At 47.4% G+C, this 18,068-nt stretch overlaps 1 protein-coding gene across 5 annotated transcripts in view; it reads left to right on the forward strand.

The window, feature by feature from the left end:
* PTPRU (protein tyrosine phosphatase receptor type U) overlaps window positions 1-18,068 on the forward strand; it is a 1,238,801-nt gene that overhangs the window by 408,968 nt on the left and 811,765 nt on the right. For all 5 annotated transcript variants that reach the window (XM_069623015.1, XM_069623016.1, XM_069623017.1 and 2 more), the window contains exon 2: window positions 8,903-9,031. In XM_069623015.1, the coding sequence (XP_069479116.1) occupies window positions 8,903-9,031 (129 nt within the window). The remainder of the gene's footprint in view (window positions 1-8,902; window positions 9,032-18,068) is intronic.

Below are 18,068 nucleotides of genomic sequence, written 5' to 3' on the forward strand. Positions count from 1 at the left end.
GATCTTGTCAATCACAAAATTCTCTGCCATCACCTCAAATCAGCCGCACATTTCTCAGAAAATGCCTCTACTTGGATCAGATCCTTCCTGGATAATAGATCAATGCGCGTGTTTTCCCCACTTGCGGCCGCACCACCCGCTCCGGTCTCTTGTGGTGTGCCTCAAGGGTCTTGTGTCTCGCCCACGTTATATAACGTGTTTACCAAACCCCTTTTTGATATTTTGGACCATTTGGGCGTCACGTATACCAATTACGCTGACGACACACAGATACTAATCCCCATCACAGGAGACTACACAACTGACTCCCTCGCCATCAACGCCATCTACCAGGTCATCCAAGCGTGGATGGCCCAACACGGCCTCTGCCTAAATGATGAAAAGACAGAGCTCCTCATTCTTGGTTCACCACAAAAACTCACTAAACTTGACCCTGCTTTCAAGTCTTTCACCATTGATGGGAACACCATCCCTATTGCTAAGGACACGAAAACCCTAGGGATTTACATCGACTCAACCCTATCCTTGACTAGACAGTCTAACGCAGTCTCATCTGCAGCAGCGTATACTTGCAAGCTCATCACCGCCTGTCGCCCGTTCCTAACCACAGCCAACTGCGTAACCTTGGCCAGGACCCTCGTACTATCCAAGGTCGACTACTGTAATGCCCTCTATCTAGGTACTAATCTCCGCAACTTAAACAAGCTACAAATTGTCCAAAACAATGCGATCAGGGCGGCCCTTAACATTCCTAGGCGCCAGCATATATCTGACACCAGGCGCAACCTGCACTGGCTCTCTATCCCACATCGCATCTCCTTGAAGTCCCTGGCTCTCACACACAAATGCCTCCACAACCAAGCCCCTCGCTACCTGGCAAACAGATTCTCTTTCCACAATTCCACCAGACCTCGCAGAGCGGCCCAAGCCAACTGCCTTGTCATCCCGCGTTTTAATCTCCAAAGATCAGGTGGAACCAGCTTCCCCATCCTGGCAGCCAAACTTTGGAACTCACTCCCCAATGACCTTAGAGCAGAACCTTCCTTCCTGAAATTCAAACACCTTACCAAAGCTTGGCTATCCGCCCAAGACAGCTAACACCAGTTTACTGCCCTACTTGCACTTTGACCTACTCTGCATCCCTTATTAACTATCCTGTAAATCACTGCCTTATCGATATTCGCTTGAATGTATATTTTGTAAATTTTGTAAATCTTCCTGTAATACTCCTGTAATACTCTGTCACATTGCCTTGTCATGCTTTCATCTTGTTGTAACTAAGTTAAGCGCCCGGTTGCCCCTGGGCCTGGTGCGCTATAGAAATAAATAAAATACTAAATACTAAATACTAAATCTCTAGGGCTCCCCTTTGACACAGGAAGAGGAAGATATAAACCTCTGGGGTTCAGTGTTTGAACAGCAAGGAAGATCGTCTCACAGCTAAGGTTCAAGGCAGTCTATGAAATGCATATCCTCTCTCCTCTAGTGTTTGAGGTTGGCACAAGACGAGAGAGCCTCTCACCTCTAAGGTTTGGGGATGGTATGGGATGGGAGTGCCCCTAACCTCAAAGGTTTGGGGATGGAATGGGAAGGGGGTGCCCCTAACCTCAAAGGTTTGGGGATGGAATAGGAAGGGAGTGCCCCTATCCTCAAAGGTTCGGGGATGGAATAGGAAGGGAGTGCCCCTATCCTCAAAGGTTCGGGGATGGAATGGGAAGGGAGTACCCCTATCCTCAAAGGTTCGGGGATGGAATGGGAAGGGAGTGCCCCTATCCTCAAAGGTTTGGGGATGGAATGGGAAGGGGGTGCACCTAACCTCAAAGGTTTGGGGATGGAATGGGAAGGGAGTGCCCTTATCCTCAAAGGTTCGGGATGGAATGGGAAGGGACAGACTCTAACCTCTAAGGTTCAGCGATGGCATGGGAACGGAAAGACTTTCAGCTTTGGGGTTCAGCGTTGACCGTCTCAGAGGACATAGAGCCCCTTTCTCTAGGGTTTGCTGTTGTTACAAGAAGAAAGTGCATCTCGTCTCTAGGGTTCCAAGTTGGCTGTGAGCCAATCATGGTTATCCGAGAGACCATACAGTCCTTTCAAATTAAATGGGGGTGGATAGCGAGGGGTATACAGAGCGCTTTTCAGATATTCATGCACCACTTCGGTGGACACCTGCCACAGGCACGGCTAACCACCCGCACAACACCTCTGCCATCAGAATGTGGCAACAACCTACGATAAAAGATTCTGTCTAGCTGGAAACATAATCGAGTCTCTGGCAAATCCCTCCAAGTGCCTGACCTTCATGGCGTGCTCAGCCAGCCCACTTAACTCTTGATCTTGGCTAAACGCTCCAATCCTCTAACAACTTCACCATACCTGGACTTGGGTCCGCCGAGGGCGTTCCCACCACAAAGTGTGTTGAGGCCATACAGGCACTACATACAAGACACACTAATGCTCCAACCACTACTTTCGAGGCTGAGGAGAGAATCCCTGGTAATGTATTACAGAAATCAGCACACACTCACAGAGCCAGGAGGTAAAATACCCCTGCCCATCTCCATTCTGCCTCGCCCACTGAGCCAGTGATCTGGACCGGATTCAGTTTCTGTGAGATGGCACCAGTGCCAATGATCCATAGTGGCCCAGCGGATAAGGCCGGGGGCTTTGAAAGCAACAAGAGGGAGGACTGGGTAGTTTAAGCGATCGGGTAGTGGGTCTAGAATTGACATCGGTGCTAGTTGTTATGACAAAGCAGCACATGCGCCTGCCAGGCTGTGAAGGAGGCTAAACGCACTTTGCACACACATGTTTGACTCACAGGCAGGGGGTGGGGAGGAGGCATTACTCTGAAGGGTCTGTATATGCAGACTGAAATCAGTAGGAACAGGTGCGAGCATTCCGAAAATACAGGGGGGACATGCTTTATAATCGCCCACCCAGTGCACCCACATGTTCTTAGCATGTTGGGGCCGCTGTAAGGGTGCTGCGTTCACCCTGAATCGTCCTACCCATGGCATCCGCTCTGCGGCCCCTTGGCTCTCTGAAGCGCAACATGCATGCAGCCACAGACCTCATGCAGCCGTCCACAGTGGCATGCAGACACATCACCCACTCATCCCGATCGCTTTGATTGGAGCATTTCACGCCGCATTCGAGTTCTCCGTGGGCCTGGGCAATCATGGAAAGTTCTGCGGATACCATGCTGGGGAGAATACCCAGTAATGTGCCAAACGAAAGTTGTTGAAAGTTTGCAATTCCAAAAGGAAGGGCACGGAATCCCGTCCGATGCCCAGCGATGCAGCTCGCCCAGCAACGCGTCTGTGTAATTTCCTCACACTCTCAGACATTGACGGTGCCACGTGTGAACCTTTTTGTGTAAAAACTCCATCTCCGCCCTGATTACTACCATGCAAGCACTCACTTCCGCATTCCAATTCACCATTTAGGAGCCACGTGTGCGAGTGCACAAGGTGACCAATAAAATGCAAATCTATATTGGCCCTGCCACCGCCCCTCTCCTATTGGCCAAGTGCTTCCCAACGCGCCGGCAACTTGATTCCCGAACAGGTGCGGGATCAATACTTTATTATTATTATTATTATTTTAATGAGTTCGGTTTCTAAGCGCACATCCGGGATTCGAACCTCTGTTGCGCTGCACGGTCTTGCTTCCAAAACCCGTGCGTTGCCCCTGTGCAATCCTCCGTGCGCTACTGGGGCGGACCTCTCGCACGTTGGGGGCTGCTAGGAGGAAGGGGGTAGAATGTGAAATACTGGCAGCTATTACCCGCCATTCCCCTTATGAGGGGTGAGGTATTTACCTCATGCAATATATAGGGGCTACCTGTGCAGTACATGCCAGATGACTGGAGGTCAGCATACCAGACACATGAAGGTAGGGCGCCATAATTGCGCCTCCGTCCAAAAGGTGAAGATAAACTGTGTTCCCAAATCTGGTCATCCTGTAAGCAGAGGGATGAACCAGGGCTTCTCCTTTAGTTGTAGGCCAAAAAGATGCGATGTGCTGGGGGTGGGAGGGCATAAAGCAGGGCAAGGGTCTGAGCAGTGCTCAGAAGGGTTTTAATGACCCTTCTGTGCTTTCTTTCTCCAGCAGCTCGGTGCACTGTATACCCTGTGGATTTTCATCCCCTCAAACAGATGGATATTCATGTTTAAGTTGTCCAGAAACCTAGATACATGTGCTGCTTCTAAAATAACACATATATCCATCATGCCATTATCCCTACTAGCAGTATTAACGATACAGTAACTGCTGGCCCACCATTATATCATGTGCATAATGTTATTGACCACATGTGGCATTGCTCACAGGAATATTGCCAAAGAATTCGTAACATGCCTAGGCACACCCACTGAGAGTAGCAGAAGGTGATGGATGCATGGATCTGCCCGAGTCAATGGTTTTTAACCATTGTGGTTTCCACTGTATGTTAACACGTCTTCGCTATTAGGAAACAGAGGTAACTGCTAGAGAACTACCAGCTTGTGCTGTTCCATTCAGAGTCCGGTCGCAATTGATTTCAATGTAATTGCCCCCCATTAGTACTACAGCAGCTGAGCCAAAATACAATGCAATGTCCAGTGGTCCGGAAGCGTGGACCACAAGATAAACTAAGAGTGCGGAATGAGGAGGAATCGAGTACGATTGCTAAATAATTACTTATTTAGTCATTCATTATCTTTTGAAGAGCCGGCCTAGCTGGCTATTTGAAATGCTAGACGTACATGTAACAAGACAACACACAATTAATACAATGGCCCTCATTACAAGTTAGCCGTTCCGGATATAACGGTGCCGGTAAAACCGTACCGGCACCGTTTTCCGGACCGGCTAACTACAAGTTCTGTGGCTGTGTGGTATTACACCCGCCAGGTCTGACCTGGTGGGCGTAACACCAACAGCTGTAGACGGACGCAGAAACACCGGCACCATTACCACATGGTGCCGGTGTTTCCACTTCCCCATTCCCATGGAGTCCTATGGGACTCCACAGGAATGGGGATTTACAGCATGCCGGATCCGGAATTACCGGATCACCGGGGCTGTAATGCCCCGGTAATTCCTGCAAGTCCGGAGCCGGTAAATCCCTACGGGTCTAGCGGCAGCCTGTCGGTTTTACCGGCACGGTTACCGCCGGACTCGTAATGAGGGCCAATTTAATTAATTTAAGATTTATCATTCTCTTCATACATATTAAATAGTCATAAAGTGCAATGTGAAAATGTACAATAGTTCTGACCAAGAATTCCACCACAATCCTACCCAGCGTATGTGTGCAATGCATACAGTGCAATACTAAAACATCAAATTATTCAAAAAACATTGTCTAAAAAACCTTACATACAAATGCTACAAGTCAAAAAAGAAAAAGAAATACTTTTTTCATCATTGATGTGACAACAATCATCACACATGGAGCAGAACTGCAAAGGAAGCGTGGACCATCCATAACTTTTTATCTTTTCTAGCACGGTCACTTTAAATGGGCAAAGGTGGTAAATCAGGGCATAAAAGGCAGGCATAATGCTTTTTACGCTTTGATTTACCTCCGCCTCATTTTTCAGCACTGATGAGGCGGAAGAGAGGGATGGAGCGGAGATCCGCATGTTTCATTGTGCTCTTGCATGAGATTTGCAGGTGTACAACAGATGGATCCTATGGAATCTGCCTCAGGTTTGCACCAGCTCCAGAAGATGCAGATTCCATAGGAATCCCTTCATACATGCTCCGTGCACTTTACACTTGGAAGGCAGTATTTATTTGTCCACAGTATGGAGAGTAAAATGAAAGACTACGTGTTTGCCTTGCTTTACTGTTCCCTTTTACCCGCCGTCTCGTGGATGTGTACAACTGCATGCGGGGGGTTCTGCCACGAAATGACTACTGCTCTACAGGAGCACGTGGATCAGTGGTGACTAAACAGCCCACAAAGCTCCACACTCCTACTTACCCAGCAGTAAAAACGATCATAAAGGTAAAGCAGAAACAGCGAGACTGGTGAACCCCTTCTCCCTTTTTGGTAGCGCAGGCCGAGGGCAGGCTACATCTTCTGAGTAGTGTGAGCTGATAACAGTAGTAACTCAAGCAGCAATAGTGCAACAACTCCATAATTAAAGAATGCCCAGTCAAGATTTTATATACACTTTTAGTTAAACAATAAAAATGCAGACAACTGACTAAAAATACTATGAAAAACTGAACTTCTAAAGAAAATGCAGACATCTGTAGAGTGCCACCCTAGGTAGATGAGCAGGGGTGTGCAGGCGCTTAACTGGCACAATGTCAATGCACAATGTTTAAGAATGTCTTAAAAAAATAGGCAGAGGGGGGCTTAAAAGTCAGTATGGTCCCACAAATGGACAAAGGGACGTGGTCATTTCACAGTCCCTCATTTTTGTGTTTGGGGGCTGACACAGTCAAGCCATGCTTCCAGGATCTTCCTCAGGGTGTGATTTGCTGTCGGGCGGTGAGTTGGTCGAACAAGTGGTGCGGTCCATGTACACTGGAACGTGGCAAGAAGAATCTTGAGACAGACAGGCAGACGTGGATCAATGTGGGAATTAGGTGCAGGGCTGTTTCTTAACCTTTGGGGTGCTGGGAGGCCCTACTCAGAGCCTCCAAGGACATGGTAAGTCCTTTGAGTCTGCACTCCCACTTCAGGGAACCTGGCTGCCACCTACCTACAGGGGATCCATCGCCTCCACTGAGCAGTAGTCTGGTTCCAGTGCTGCCAGCTGTTGGGCCTTGATCCAGCGACAGTCACTCCCACTGTTACCCGGGGAAGGTAAGGGGACAGAGCTCTCCTCTGCCTTAAATGCCTTTTGTCTGCACTTCTATTGCAGTGCACCTTGTTCTGGGCTGCACTCCCAACATAAGTCTTGACCTCCCAAAGATCATTTAAAGAAAGAGGGTGTGCCCATCCCCCTTCATAGGCAAAATGCTACAGGAGATTGGTCCAAATGTAACATGCTGTAAGGAGTCCAATCTCTGTTGTTGTAGCAAGTGCCCTTTGCCCTATGACATCACATTCAGAGAACCTTATGAAATGGAGGAGACTGGAATAGGGAAGTGACCCCGAACAGAAACAAAGATGAAATGGCACCCATCTCCAGACCAAACCTCCCTATGTTACTACTCTAACCCACCCCCTTTCTGTGCATGCTGACTTCAAGGGACTCCAGTGGTCAGTACCCTGGTGTGAGTGGGGCCTTTGTTTTGTCAGTTCTGCCTTTGAAGCAGGATTCCCAGGGGATCCCTTGGGGGATGTTTCTATGACCTGGTGGGAAGACGTTAACCTTCGTGCCAGAGAATCAAAGAGCCATCATCCTGGCTATTGTCCCACAAAGCTGTAGTGAAGACAGTGAAACCTGACACTAATTCCCATCTGTCGTGTCATAACTGGCCTTGCGTACAGAGCTGACACTCTGTGATATCAAGTTGCTGTGGTTTCAGAATTGAGTAATTCTAGCAGCGACTACGTTAAACCAGGCCGTCTAGATTACACAATCATTTGAAATTAGGTCAGAGGTGCAGGCAGTTTGAATGCCACCTCCGCCTTTCAGGAATTTGTGTTTCAGCAGCTGTCAGGGGGGATGCACATGTGATCTTTGAACCTGCTCTATGCCCCTGAGGAACTGACACTAGATGGTAGGAGACTGGTTACAGCAAGGTACATGTACACATTATCATTTTGCTATGGAATATTTATAAAAAGGGTGGTCTCATTAGTAGAGCACCCTTTCAGCAACAGAATGACCTGCATCATTTTATTTTAATAAAAGATCAAGAGTCAGTGCCTTTACACCTTCACAGATTGCAATCAATCACAGGACCTCACAGCACCTAAATCCTACCATTGGTAGCCCCCTGAATGCAATAACCGTTTGGTATAAAATGGCCCTTCAAGTGTAACAACAAATCTGACCAATGTCTTGTCCATCTTCATTTCGAGCACTCTGGATAATGTATATGCAATGGAAGACGTGCCAGACATCACTTGTTCAGTCGTCAATGAAATTGTACCTATATTTGAAAACGATCACTGTTGTTAACGCCTTTTCTTGTATTAATCAATCTTTTATAATGCGCTCAATACCAGCGACCAGTGTCTAAGCATGGGACTGTGATTCAAACCTGTGTTGCCTTGCCTCCAAAACAAGCGTATTGCCCTGGAGCTATCCTCCCGGCCCAGTATATACTAACATTAACGTCCATGCAATCTATTGTGTGGGTGGCATAAAATAAACAATACAATAATATCAATGGCCAGTGGGTTGAGGGGCTCAATGAGCAATGAAAGGTGCTTCATTTCACTGTCCACTAGTGCACAAACTGTGAGTTGCTCTAACTTGGAACTCATATTTATGCTTGTGATCTGGGGATGGACCTGTATGGGTTGGGCCTCGGCTAGATACAGTTGTTTGAGGAAGATTTGTTTGCTTTGTTGAACCTTTTTTGTGCCACAACCCGCCCGCTGCATTGTACTATGCTGAACACTGACACAGCACACACCACACAATGGAATATAACGTGATATTTCAATACCTGCTGCTGTTGTTAACCACCTCTAGGGAGCTCATCTGATCAACCTCTGAAGGTTGACCTGCTGAGTCGGGACTGTCGGAATTCAAACCTGTGGCCAGCAGGTTGCACACAGGTGTCAGCAGTAGGTGATTGCGCCTTGAAACCCTTGTGTATAGGTGCATAACACAAAACCAATCAATCAATCAACTGAGCTAACTTAGACTGCTGAAGAGGCAGTTTCCAGTTGTGAAGAACATGTGTATTTTCGTCTTTGAGATCAATTGCGTAAGTTGTGTTGTGCATCACACTTGAAACTGATTTGCTTTCCTGACCTGGTCTCTCTTTGCTTACCCCACAGCCGGCTGCACCTTTGAGCAGGACGGAGATCTGAGCCAGTGTGACTACAGCCAGGGCGAGGATGATGACTTTGAGTGGGAGCTGGTGCGCAACTATGGAATACCCCATGTGGGTTCGGACCTGCCTCATGGTAAGCCACACTCTCTTAAGTTAAAGCTAGTGCTACCTATAGCTTCTTAGCAGAGGACCAGGTCATTCTCTGCAAACGAAAACACCCCCTAGGTCTCCGTTGGGGAAGGGACCCTCCGTAAGGCCTGATTAGTAGAAAATTGTGTTTCCAACGCCTATTTCAGAGACTAACCTTTTCAAAGCTTCCATTGCAGGGGCCAGCCGATTCTATTCCTCTAAAACAGAAACTAACCATTTAAATGACTCTATAGAAGAAACCAAACCTATCAAGGCTTCCATGGCAGGAGCTACCCCTTTCTATGCCTCTAAAACTGTTACAGCGCTTCCTTAGCCTATATAGAACGTGCCAGCTCCTTCAACATCTCCATAGCAGACACCAAACCTTTCTATGCTTCTGAAAAGGGGGCCCGCAACCTACAAGTCTCCAGTTGTTTGGGACTACAACTCCCAAGAGCCATCATCATTCATTGAGCTGCCTAGGACTGATGGGAGTTGTAATCCAACACATCTGGCGAGCCAAAGGTTGCAGACTCCCTGCTCAAAAACAAAAGCAAACTCTGTCAATGCTTCAATATCAGCATCAGCCCTTTCTATGCGTCTAAAACAGAATCCAACCCTCCCTCAGCCCCATGGCAGAAGCCTACCCTTCCTATGCCTTAAAACAGAATCCAACACTTCCATAGCCCCCATGTCAGAAGTGAACCTTTGCTATGGCTTAAAACAGAATCCGACCCTCCCACAGCCCCATAGCACAAGGCAACCCTTCTTATGCCTTAAAACAGAATCCAACCCTTCTACAGCTGACATGCAACGTCAACTCTTTCTATGCCTCGAAAATAGAATCCAACTCTTCTATAGCCCACATGGCCGAAGTCAACTCTTTCTATGCCTCGAAAAGAGAATCCAACTCTTCCGTAGCCCCCATGGCAGACATCAACCCTTCCTATGCCTTAAAACAGAAGCAAAAACTTCCATAGCCCACATTGCTGAAGTCAACCCTTTCTATGCCTCTAAAACAGAATCCTACCCTTCTATAGCCCTCATGGCTGAAGTCAACTCTTTCTATGCCTCTAAAACAGAATCCTACCCTTCTATAGCCCTCATGGCTGAAGTCAACTCTTTCTATGCCTCTAAAACAGAATCCAACTCTTCGTAGCCCCCATGGCAGACGTCAACCCTTTCTATGCCTCTAAAATGGAATCCAACCCCTCTATAGACCACATGGCTGAAGTCAACTCTTTCTATGTCTCTAAAACGGAAGTCCGCTCCTTTATGCTGATAGAAGAGAATCTGTTTCATACCTCCGTAGCGGAGGCATATCTTGTTATGACTTCCTAGCTAAAGCCAACTTGCTCTGTGCTTAAACAGCAGAAGCTATCTCACCCTACGCCTAGCCTCTCTAAAATAACTAAACCTTTGCTGTGCTTCGCTGGTGTAAGCCAAAGCGTTCTATATGTCAATAGCAGAAGCCAACTCTTGTTATACCCTACTAGCAGAAGTCACCCCGGTGTAGAACATCGTATCAAAACCCAACCCTGTTCAGGCCCCTCTGGTAGAGGTCTTCATGTCCTGGTTCCCCACTAATTCATCTTTCTTCTGCTTGGCTGAAGAAGGACCCCCTGCGCACATAGAGCAGACTATGTTCTGGGAAGACCTTAATGGATAGGACTGCCACACTGAAGCAGAGGAGGCATTCCTGCCCATAAGAGCCTTCCCACCTCATAGGCTCAAATAGAACAACAAGCTCCTGGGCGAATAGCGCTCTATAAGAATTATAAATAAATTAATAAATAAAACAGTGAGTAACTAGCTCGAAAGGTGAAGCCAGGACAGGATACCACTTTAAAAAAAAAATACTTTATTTACAGATTTGTATAAAGTGCAGATCTAAAGAGCCCACACATCAGGGACATGCTGGACAAAGCAAACACGAATTAAAGAGCCCATGAAGTCTAGTAATAAATCGTGGCATTTGCCCAGAACATCATGACATTTCACTGTTATGCAGAGCAAATCATTACAGACATCACTCAGTGTGGTGGTCAAGGAGATTTCCATTCAACACGCATAATCTAAAATTGAACTGTGTTACTAGGCACACAATACATATCTTCCCCTTCATCATGCTCTTATATCCGACCTGATAGCCATCCATCATCTGACCCATGTCCCATCTCCTCTTTCCTGACACTCATGGAGGCAAGGCTGAAACATCTCCCTCTAAGTGTATCTTTTATGGTGAAAAAACGGACTCTCGCGGCCTTGGGAGAAGAGTGATATCACAATTAGTTCTGGGTGAAATAGTTTGGGGATAACTCACACCACCTGAAATTGTGCACCCACATTTGCCTAATAGCGTGAATCCCAAAGTGTCTTTTCAACTGACATTTGGGATGGGTCTTGGAACAGTGCCTCGATGCCCTTGGGATGTTTGTGTGCTATACAAATGTAATAAATAAAATTAATGTTAATGGATGCCGAAGCTGGGACATAATTACTCAGTGTAGACATTTCAGGGGGCAACATGTGCTTCTTTTTTGTGGTGTGGGTTCTTGATGAGGCAAACCACTTGCTCCGGTACTGAGGCCTGATCAGGTGGGCAGAGTATTGTTCCAGTGGGTGGAACAGATCTAGAACACAATCTTGTCGCTCTGGGTACACCGGTTACCTCACCTTCTGCAAGGACGGCTATGTGCAGGCTTCCCAATGACTCTGATAGGTTATTCCAGTTGGTCTGTGCTCCAAGTGACATAGCCCAAGACTGAGATGCCTCTATATCAGTCTTTTGAGGGTTGCAAACGCCTGCTGTGTACTAGTCTGGGGAAGTCTGGCATTGTAGATCATTTTTATGGTGGTCTAGTCTACAGGTGGACACCATTACTATCTGCCTAAACGTATAACAACACAAAGAACACCATTCACCCTTGAAACAGTCCCTAAGTTCCGGTGAAAGAGAAAGTTGCATTGGATTGGGGCCTCGGGTCGTGGTTGTCCACCTCCGGTAGATGGGGAATTCTGTGAAAGCTGGACAACACGTGAACTGCGGAAGCAAAAGACACCACTGACATGTTGGCTAGGGTATGACCTAGAAACTCCCACTGAACTGCAGCCTCGTCCTTTCTCCCCCTCAAAAACAAAACACAAAACCAATCTGCAGCAGGATTCCTTCCGGGAGATTTATTCACGTCAGTAGGCCCAAGGTACCCTTTACTCCTTCTTCAGCTACTCTCAGGGCCAAGCTGCAACTGTTTGTAGTGAAAGGAGCGTGGCTAGCAGACTTCGGAACCAGGCCCTGACCAATCGTACAAGTCAGTAGCCCCAAGGTAGCCTTAACTCATTGTCCTGCAACTCTCAGGGCCAAGCTGCAACGGTTTGTAGTGAAAGGAGCGGGGCTAGCAGACTTAGGAATCAGGCACTGACCAATCGCACTTTGAGTACGACACTCACTGAGCTTGTGCTTGGTGTCCGCTGTAGTCAGGGTAGTTAATTCCTGGGATTCATTTAGAGAGTTAATGTTTATATGATATGATAGGTTATTTATAACGCGCTTAATACCCAGAGGTTTCTAAGCGCCGACCCGGGGAGAACCTGTGTTGCTCCGTGTCGTCTTGCTTCCAAGGCGAGCACGTGGCCCCTGAGCTATCCTCCCGAGATATCTCTAGGACATAGCACCTAAAATGGGGGAGCATGTGTTCCACAGCCAATTTATAACAGGACACAGCGTCAGCCGCACTCTCATTCAAGTCCTGCCACACAATTGATGAACAGAAAAATGTGAGCAGCGAAGTAGGCTGCTCCTTGGAGCCCATGCTAGCCAAAACCTTGATATGACTCTCTTGCTGAAGCCAACCCTGTCTAATCCTCTTCTACAGAATTCAATAATTCCTATGCCTCCTGAGCAGAAGTCAAGGCTGGTTACATTTCCCTGGTACCAGCAAACACTTTGCAGAGGCACCAGGTGGATTCCAGCCCTGTCCACAAGGCAATTTTTAGCCACCCCGTCCTACCATGTCCTTGTGTAAAATCATACATTTAAGAATGACATCTTATCGCCACTGGTTCGGAATCTACTAGATGCCCCTGTGGATCGTGAGGCAAACACTACCACCATCACCACGAAAAGAAGAAACCAGGGCCGTTTCTAGGGTTGGCCCAACCAGGCAGTGGCCTGGGGCACATTTGGGGACAAGTGGTGCCTCATTGACAGGCTGCTAACTCTCCCACCGCGGAGAGCAGCTTGAACCCTCGAATTCTATCAGAATGGACACTCTAATGTAACAGGTGGCAGCACTACGTGCACAGAGGACAGGGGACAGAAGTCTGCCCTTCCCAGATCCATAGACCTTGATGCATCAATGGCTAATTATTTTGCTCAGAGTTTTGGTAATGTCAGGATAGCAGTGGAATGGCAGAATAGGGAGTTGGGGTTTATGGTGGACTAAATGTTGTTTTGCTGGCTTAATCAAAGGGCCCAGATACTGCCTGCAGAAGTAGGTGATTGTGCGGGTGGGGGTTGGGAGATTGAAATAAATGGCCAAAGGAAGGCTTAAAATGAGGATGGAGGAATATGTGTTCATGTATGTTCTTATAGCTGGTGTCTAGGCTCATTTTCATGTTTTAGGGTGATAAAATAAGTGATTCCAAGTAGCTCAGTGGCAACACGCTCATCTTGGAAGCAAGACTCAGAACAACACACGTTCGAATCCTGGGTCCACGCTTAGAAACCTCTTCGTATTGAGTACTCTATAAAAATAAAATTATAAACTATAATAATATCTGAATACCGCTGGAGTTTTGAAAATCATTGGTTTCTGGTATGCTAATCCAGGACACAAAAAAGATGACATTTACCTAATTCATTGATCTGTTACATGAAAACCAAGGACTGGCAACACATGCTTAGGTGGCATGGAGTCACCTTGCCAAATTCTGCTGTTTACTGCGAGGCAAACACATTTAAGTAGGGAAAAAAACACATTTGTACCCATTATGTTCATTGCTGCTAAGCTTTAGCAAATGGTCCAGCGGTTAGAATAATTGACGGTGTGAAGACAGAGGGGATTGTCCTTTTGGGGATTACTTCTTTTGTTTGGTGTTGTATGCTTGTAGGAGCATTTTTGTGTGTGGAAACATATCATGCGCAAGGGTGGAACACAAGCCAACATGTTTGCCATGTGTAGTGAAACGATTGTCTTTGTTGCTACTGTAGGTATTGAAATCACATGGCCATGTACCTTCACGTTTAACCGAGGGTTACAATGACTTGTCCAAGTTACCATCATTTGATAGGTTTTACATACAGGGTATGTTAAGGTACAGCCTCTTATGTGTATTGCCATCATACATTTAGGAACTGACACCGCTGCCCAGTACTCACACAAATTGCCACCTTTTGCCACCAGACATCAACCAGCACAATTTAGTAGGCATTTCAATATATTGGCACTGTATTTGCATCATCATACAGTATAATAAAAGGCCAGATCTATGTTTGTCTGATGTCGTCATGCGCAGTAGAGACTGGCATCATTGTTTCCACCGCTAGAGGGAGCTGTTGCCTTAGTAAATATATAAGTCCTGCTTTATAAACACTCTGAAAATGTCTCGCCTCACGCACTTTGGTGTGTTCACGTGGGCTTTCACACTAGTATAATTTGGTGCTTTCTATAGAGCTTCATGTTGATGGACGTAAACACTATATTAATATTACTCACTGATGTTACTCGATTCATTGCCCTCAGGATGATGAAGGGCGTAGTTGGTGCAACCAGGGTTTCAAATCTGTTGTATTGACATTGTCTCAGTCCCAAAACAGTCAAGTTGCGCATAAGGTATCCATCCGGCGTGGAACTATTTGCCGGAAGTTAACATCGTATGCCAAGGAACGTGATGGTAATGGTGTCCAGTCAAATGGTCGACAGACAAATGGTCGACACAATTTGGTCGGCAGGTCAAATGGTCGAATTTTTTTTATTTATATATATATATATATATCTTAGGTTTCGTTTAGGGAAAAAGGGGGTTTTTAGCCAAAAAAAGGGGGCCAAAAAAAAGTGAAAAAACTAAAAAAAAAAAAAATTCGACCATTTGACCTGTCGACCTTTTGGTGTCGACCATTTGTCCTGTCGACCATTGACCTAGAACCCTAGGTTTTCCCAGGAAATGCTCATAGAACTCAGACCGCTTGGCAGGTACTATCATAGTTTTTTTTTTCTAGGTCATCACATTTTATGGCAACACGACTCCTTCACCTAATAGACTACATGCCTCAACGGTCCTTCCCATGTAGTGCTTTGAATTAGCTTCAAGGCACACTTTGCAACTTAAACATTTTTTTCTTAACCTCCACCAAAATCTTTCCCTTTATTTCACACCCTATCTTCGATTCTCCCGCCGAAGTCTTTGGAACGGCCTCTGAGCGCTATGTTCCCCAAACGAAGAGGGCTATTGGCTCTGGCTACTCTTCCAATTGAAAGCAAAATAGTTGGAGGAATAGATTAGGCGGCAGCTTTGCGGCAGTCGCATCTAGGCGAGTGACTTTCATTTAGACAAAGAACATGAACATGGGATAATGGAAATACATTCCTGTGTGTGTGGCAGACTGTGTCGTCTATTAGATTGATGACAAGTTAATAAAACGTGCAGTGCGGGGTAGCACTGGAGGGGCAAGGGGTGGAATATTGCCTAGCAACTGCCCTGGAAGCAAGTGTCCTGCGTTGTAGGCCCTGCACGCACACGGGCCTCGCCTTCTCAACAAGAGACCCCCTGCACATGGGTATTGTGCCACATGTGTGATTGCTTTTTGATTACTAGGGAGCTGTCCGCCCTGCTTTCCCGTGTACAGCTGAGAGGAGCAATTTGACGAAATGGCTGACAGTGGGTTCGTGGAGTCTTAAAATAAGTGAAGGGATCTGGGTAACGTGCGAGGAGCTACACCAGAGACACTGCAGGTGCCAGGTGGGCTGGCATGGCCCAGGTTGGCAGAAGTGTGCCATTTCTTTGTCGTAGCCGCTGCAAGGAGCTACGTGTAACCAGCCAGACTACTTTGGGTAGGCCTTCCCTTGCCTGGCGACGAGGATGCTGCGCTTGTGCCCACGTCCTTGCCCATGGTGTCCTAACCAGGGCCTCGGTAGATCTGCACGCTCGCTGGTCGGCAGCTGGTGCCACCTGCGTCCTGCCTGCGGGTTCAGCCTGGCGTGACCAAGACAGTGCAAAAGAAACCCATTCACTTCTCAAACTCACTATCCATGTAATCTCCTTCTGTGCAATTTGTGTCTATTTCACATTATTGTATCCGTTCTTTTTTCATTTCCCTTTCTTAAGTCTATTGTGTTTCTGTACACCTTCGTATTTATTTCAGTCTTTTTTGTGTTCATTCTTGCGTTCTTAGTTTCTTCCCCCTTTCTTTCCTTCCTTCCCCCTTTCCTTCCCTCCCTCCCTCCCTCCCTCCCTCCCTCCCTCCCTCCCTCCCTTCCTTCCTTCCTTCCTTCCTTCCTTCCTTCCTTCCTTCCTTCCTTCCTTCCTTCCTTCCTTCCTTCCTTCCTTCCTTCCTTCCTTCCTTCCTTCCTTCCTTCCCTCCTTCCCTCCTTCCCTCCTTCCTTCCTTCCCTCACTTACATCCCCTCCCTTCCCCTGCCTCGCTTATATCCCCTCCCTTCCCCTGCCTCCCTTCCCTCCCTCCCTCCCTCCCTCCCTCCCTCCCTCCCTCCCTCCCTCCCTCCCTCCCTCCCTCCCTTCCTTCCTTCCTTCCTTCCTTCCTTCCTTCCTTCCTTCCTTCCTTCCTTCCTTCCTTCCTTCCTTCCTTCCTTCCTTCCTTCCTTCCTTCCTTCCTTCCTTCCTTCCTTCCTTCCTTCCTTCCTTCCTTCCTTCCTTCCTTCCCTCCTTCCCTCCTTCCCTCGCTTACATCCCCTCCCTTCCCCTGCCTCGCTTTCATCCCCTCCCTTCCATGCCCTCCCTCCCTTTCTCACAATCACACTTTCTTTTGCGCTTCCACACTTTATTTCATACTTTGTTTCTTTTGCACTTTCGTTCACGCTTTCTCCCGCGCCGAGGGCCCGTTGGCGATCGCTGTAATGAGATACCATGGCCTTGGTTTGTGATATGCTGGATGCAAACTTTTGTGTGCTACAACCTCTGATCTCTTAATATCTCTCGACTTATGTACACCATCCAACGCTCATGTTTATGGGGGAGGAGAGGAGGGGAGGGCAAGCCATTCCTCCAGTCTTGATTAGGGCAGACTTGCTGCTTGTTTTGCAGCCGGCGTGATTGGCGTGTCCTGTTATTTTGCTTCCTTGCTTTATTTCATTAAATGTTTCATTACAGGCCAAAGGCCCGCTGAGATACCAACATCGGATTCTCAGCAGCAGCTAACTCCATTATTGGCAGCAGCGGCAAGTAAGATGCTAAACAGCTAATGAGCAAAGGAGCGGGGAGAGAAGCGGGCATCCAGAGCAGGGTAGGGGCCAAGGGATGCAGGAGAAGGTGGGAAAGACAAGGGCAAGGGAAGAGAGAAGCAGAGGTGGATGGAGGAAGGGAGGCAGAGAGAGCATAATGAGGGAGGAATAGAAAGGAAGGGGCACTAGATAGAGAAGGAAGGGAGGAAGAAAGGAATGAAAGGAGAGTGAGGCAAAAAGCGATAAAGGAAAGCATATAATGCAGCAAGTGGTCTTGTGCAGCACCCATCTGCCACTAATGGTGGCCTCGCTGCGCTTGGCTCTGTAAGCGCGACAGTGGGAAAGGCGGATGCGACACCTGTGGTGTGGATGGGTCCAGGTCAGAGGCACCCCACTGCTGAGTGCCAATCTACTTTCTGTGGGCTTGGCCGAGACACTTGGGAGCATGTTATCCACAGGGAAGAGCCCAATATCTGATTGACTACAGCTCTGTGAGTCTCATTAGCCATTGATGTGGGGGAGTACGACTTGGCAATAGAGCAGAGCTTAGTCGTGGCTCGTTTAGTGCTGATGTGCTAACATCTAGGCTTGTGGTGGTTGTCTGTAGGTATTTGTGTGTGTGTACTGTAAGGTGGTAGTAAGA

This window comes from Ambystoma mexicanum, chromosome 11 (genome assembly GCF_040938575.1).
Source record: "Ambystoma mexicanum isolate Mex_15411 chromosome 11, UKY_AmexF1_1, whole genome shotgun sequence".
Lineage (NCBI taxonomy): Eukaryota > Metazoa > Chordata > Amphibia > Caudata > Ambystomatidae > Ambystoma > Ambystoma mexicanum.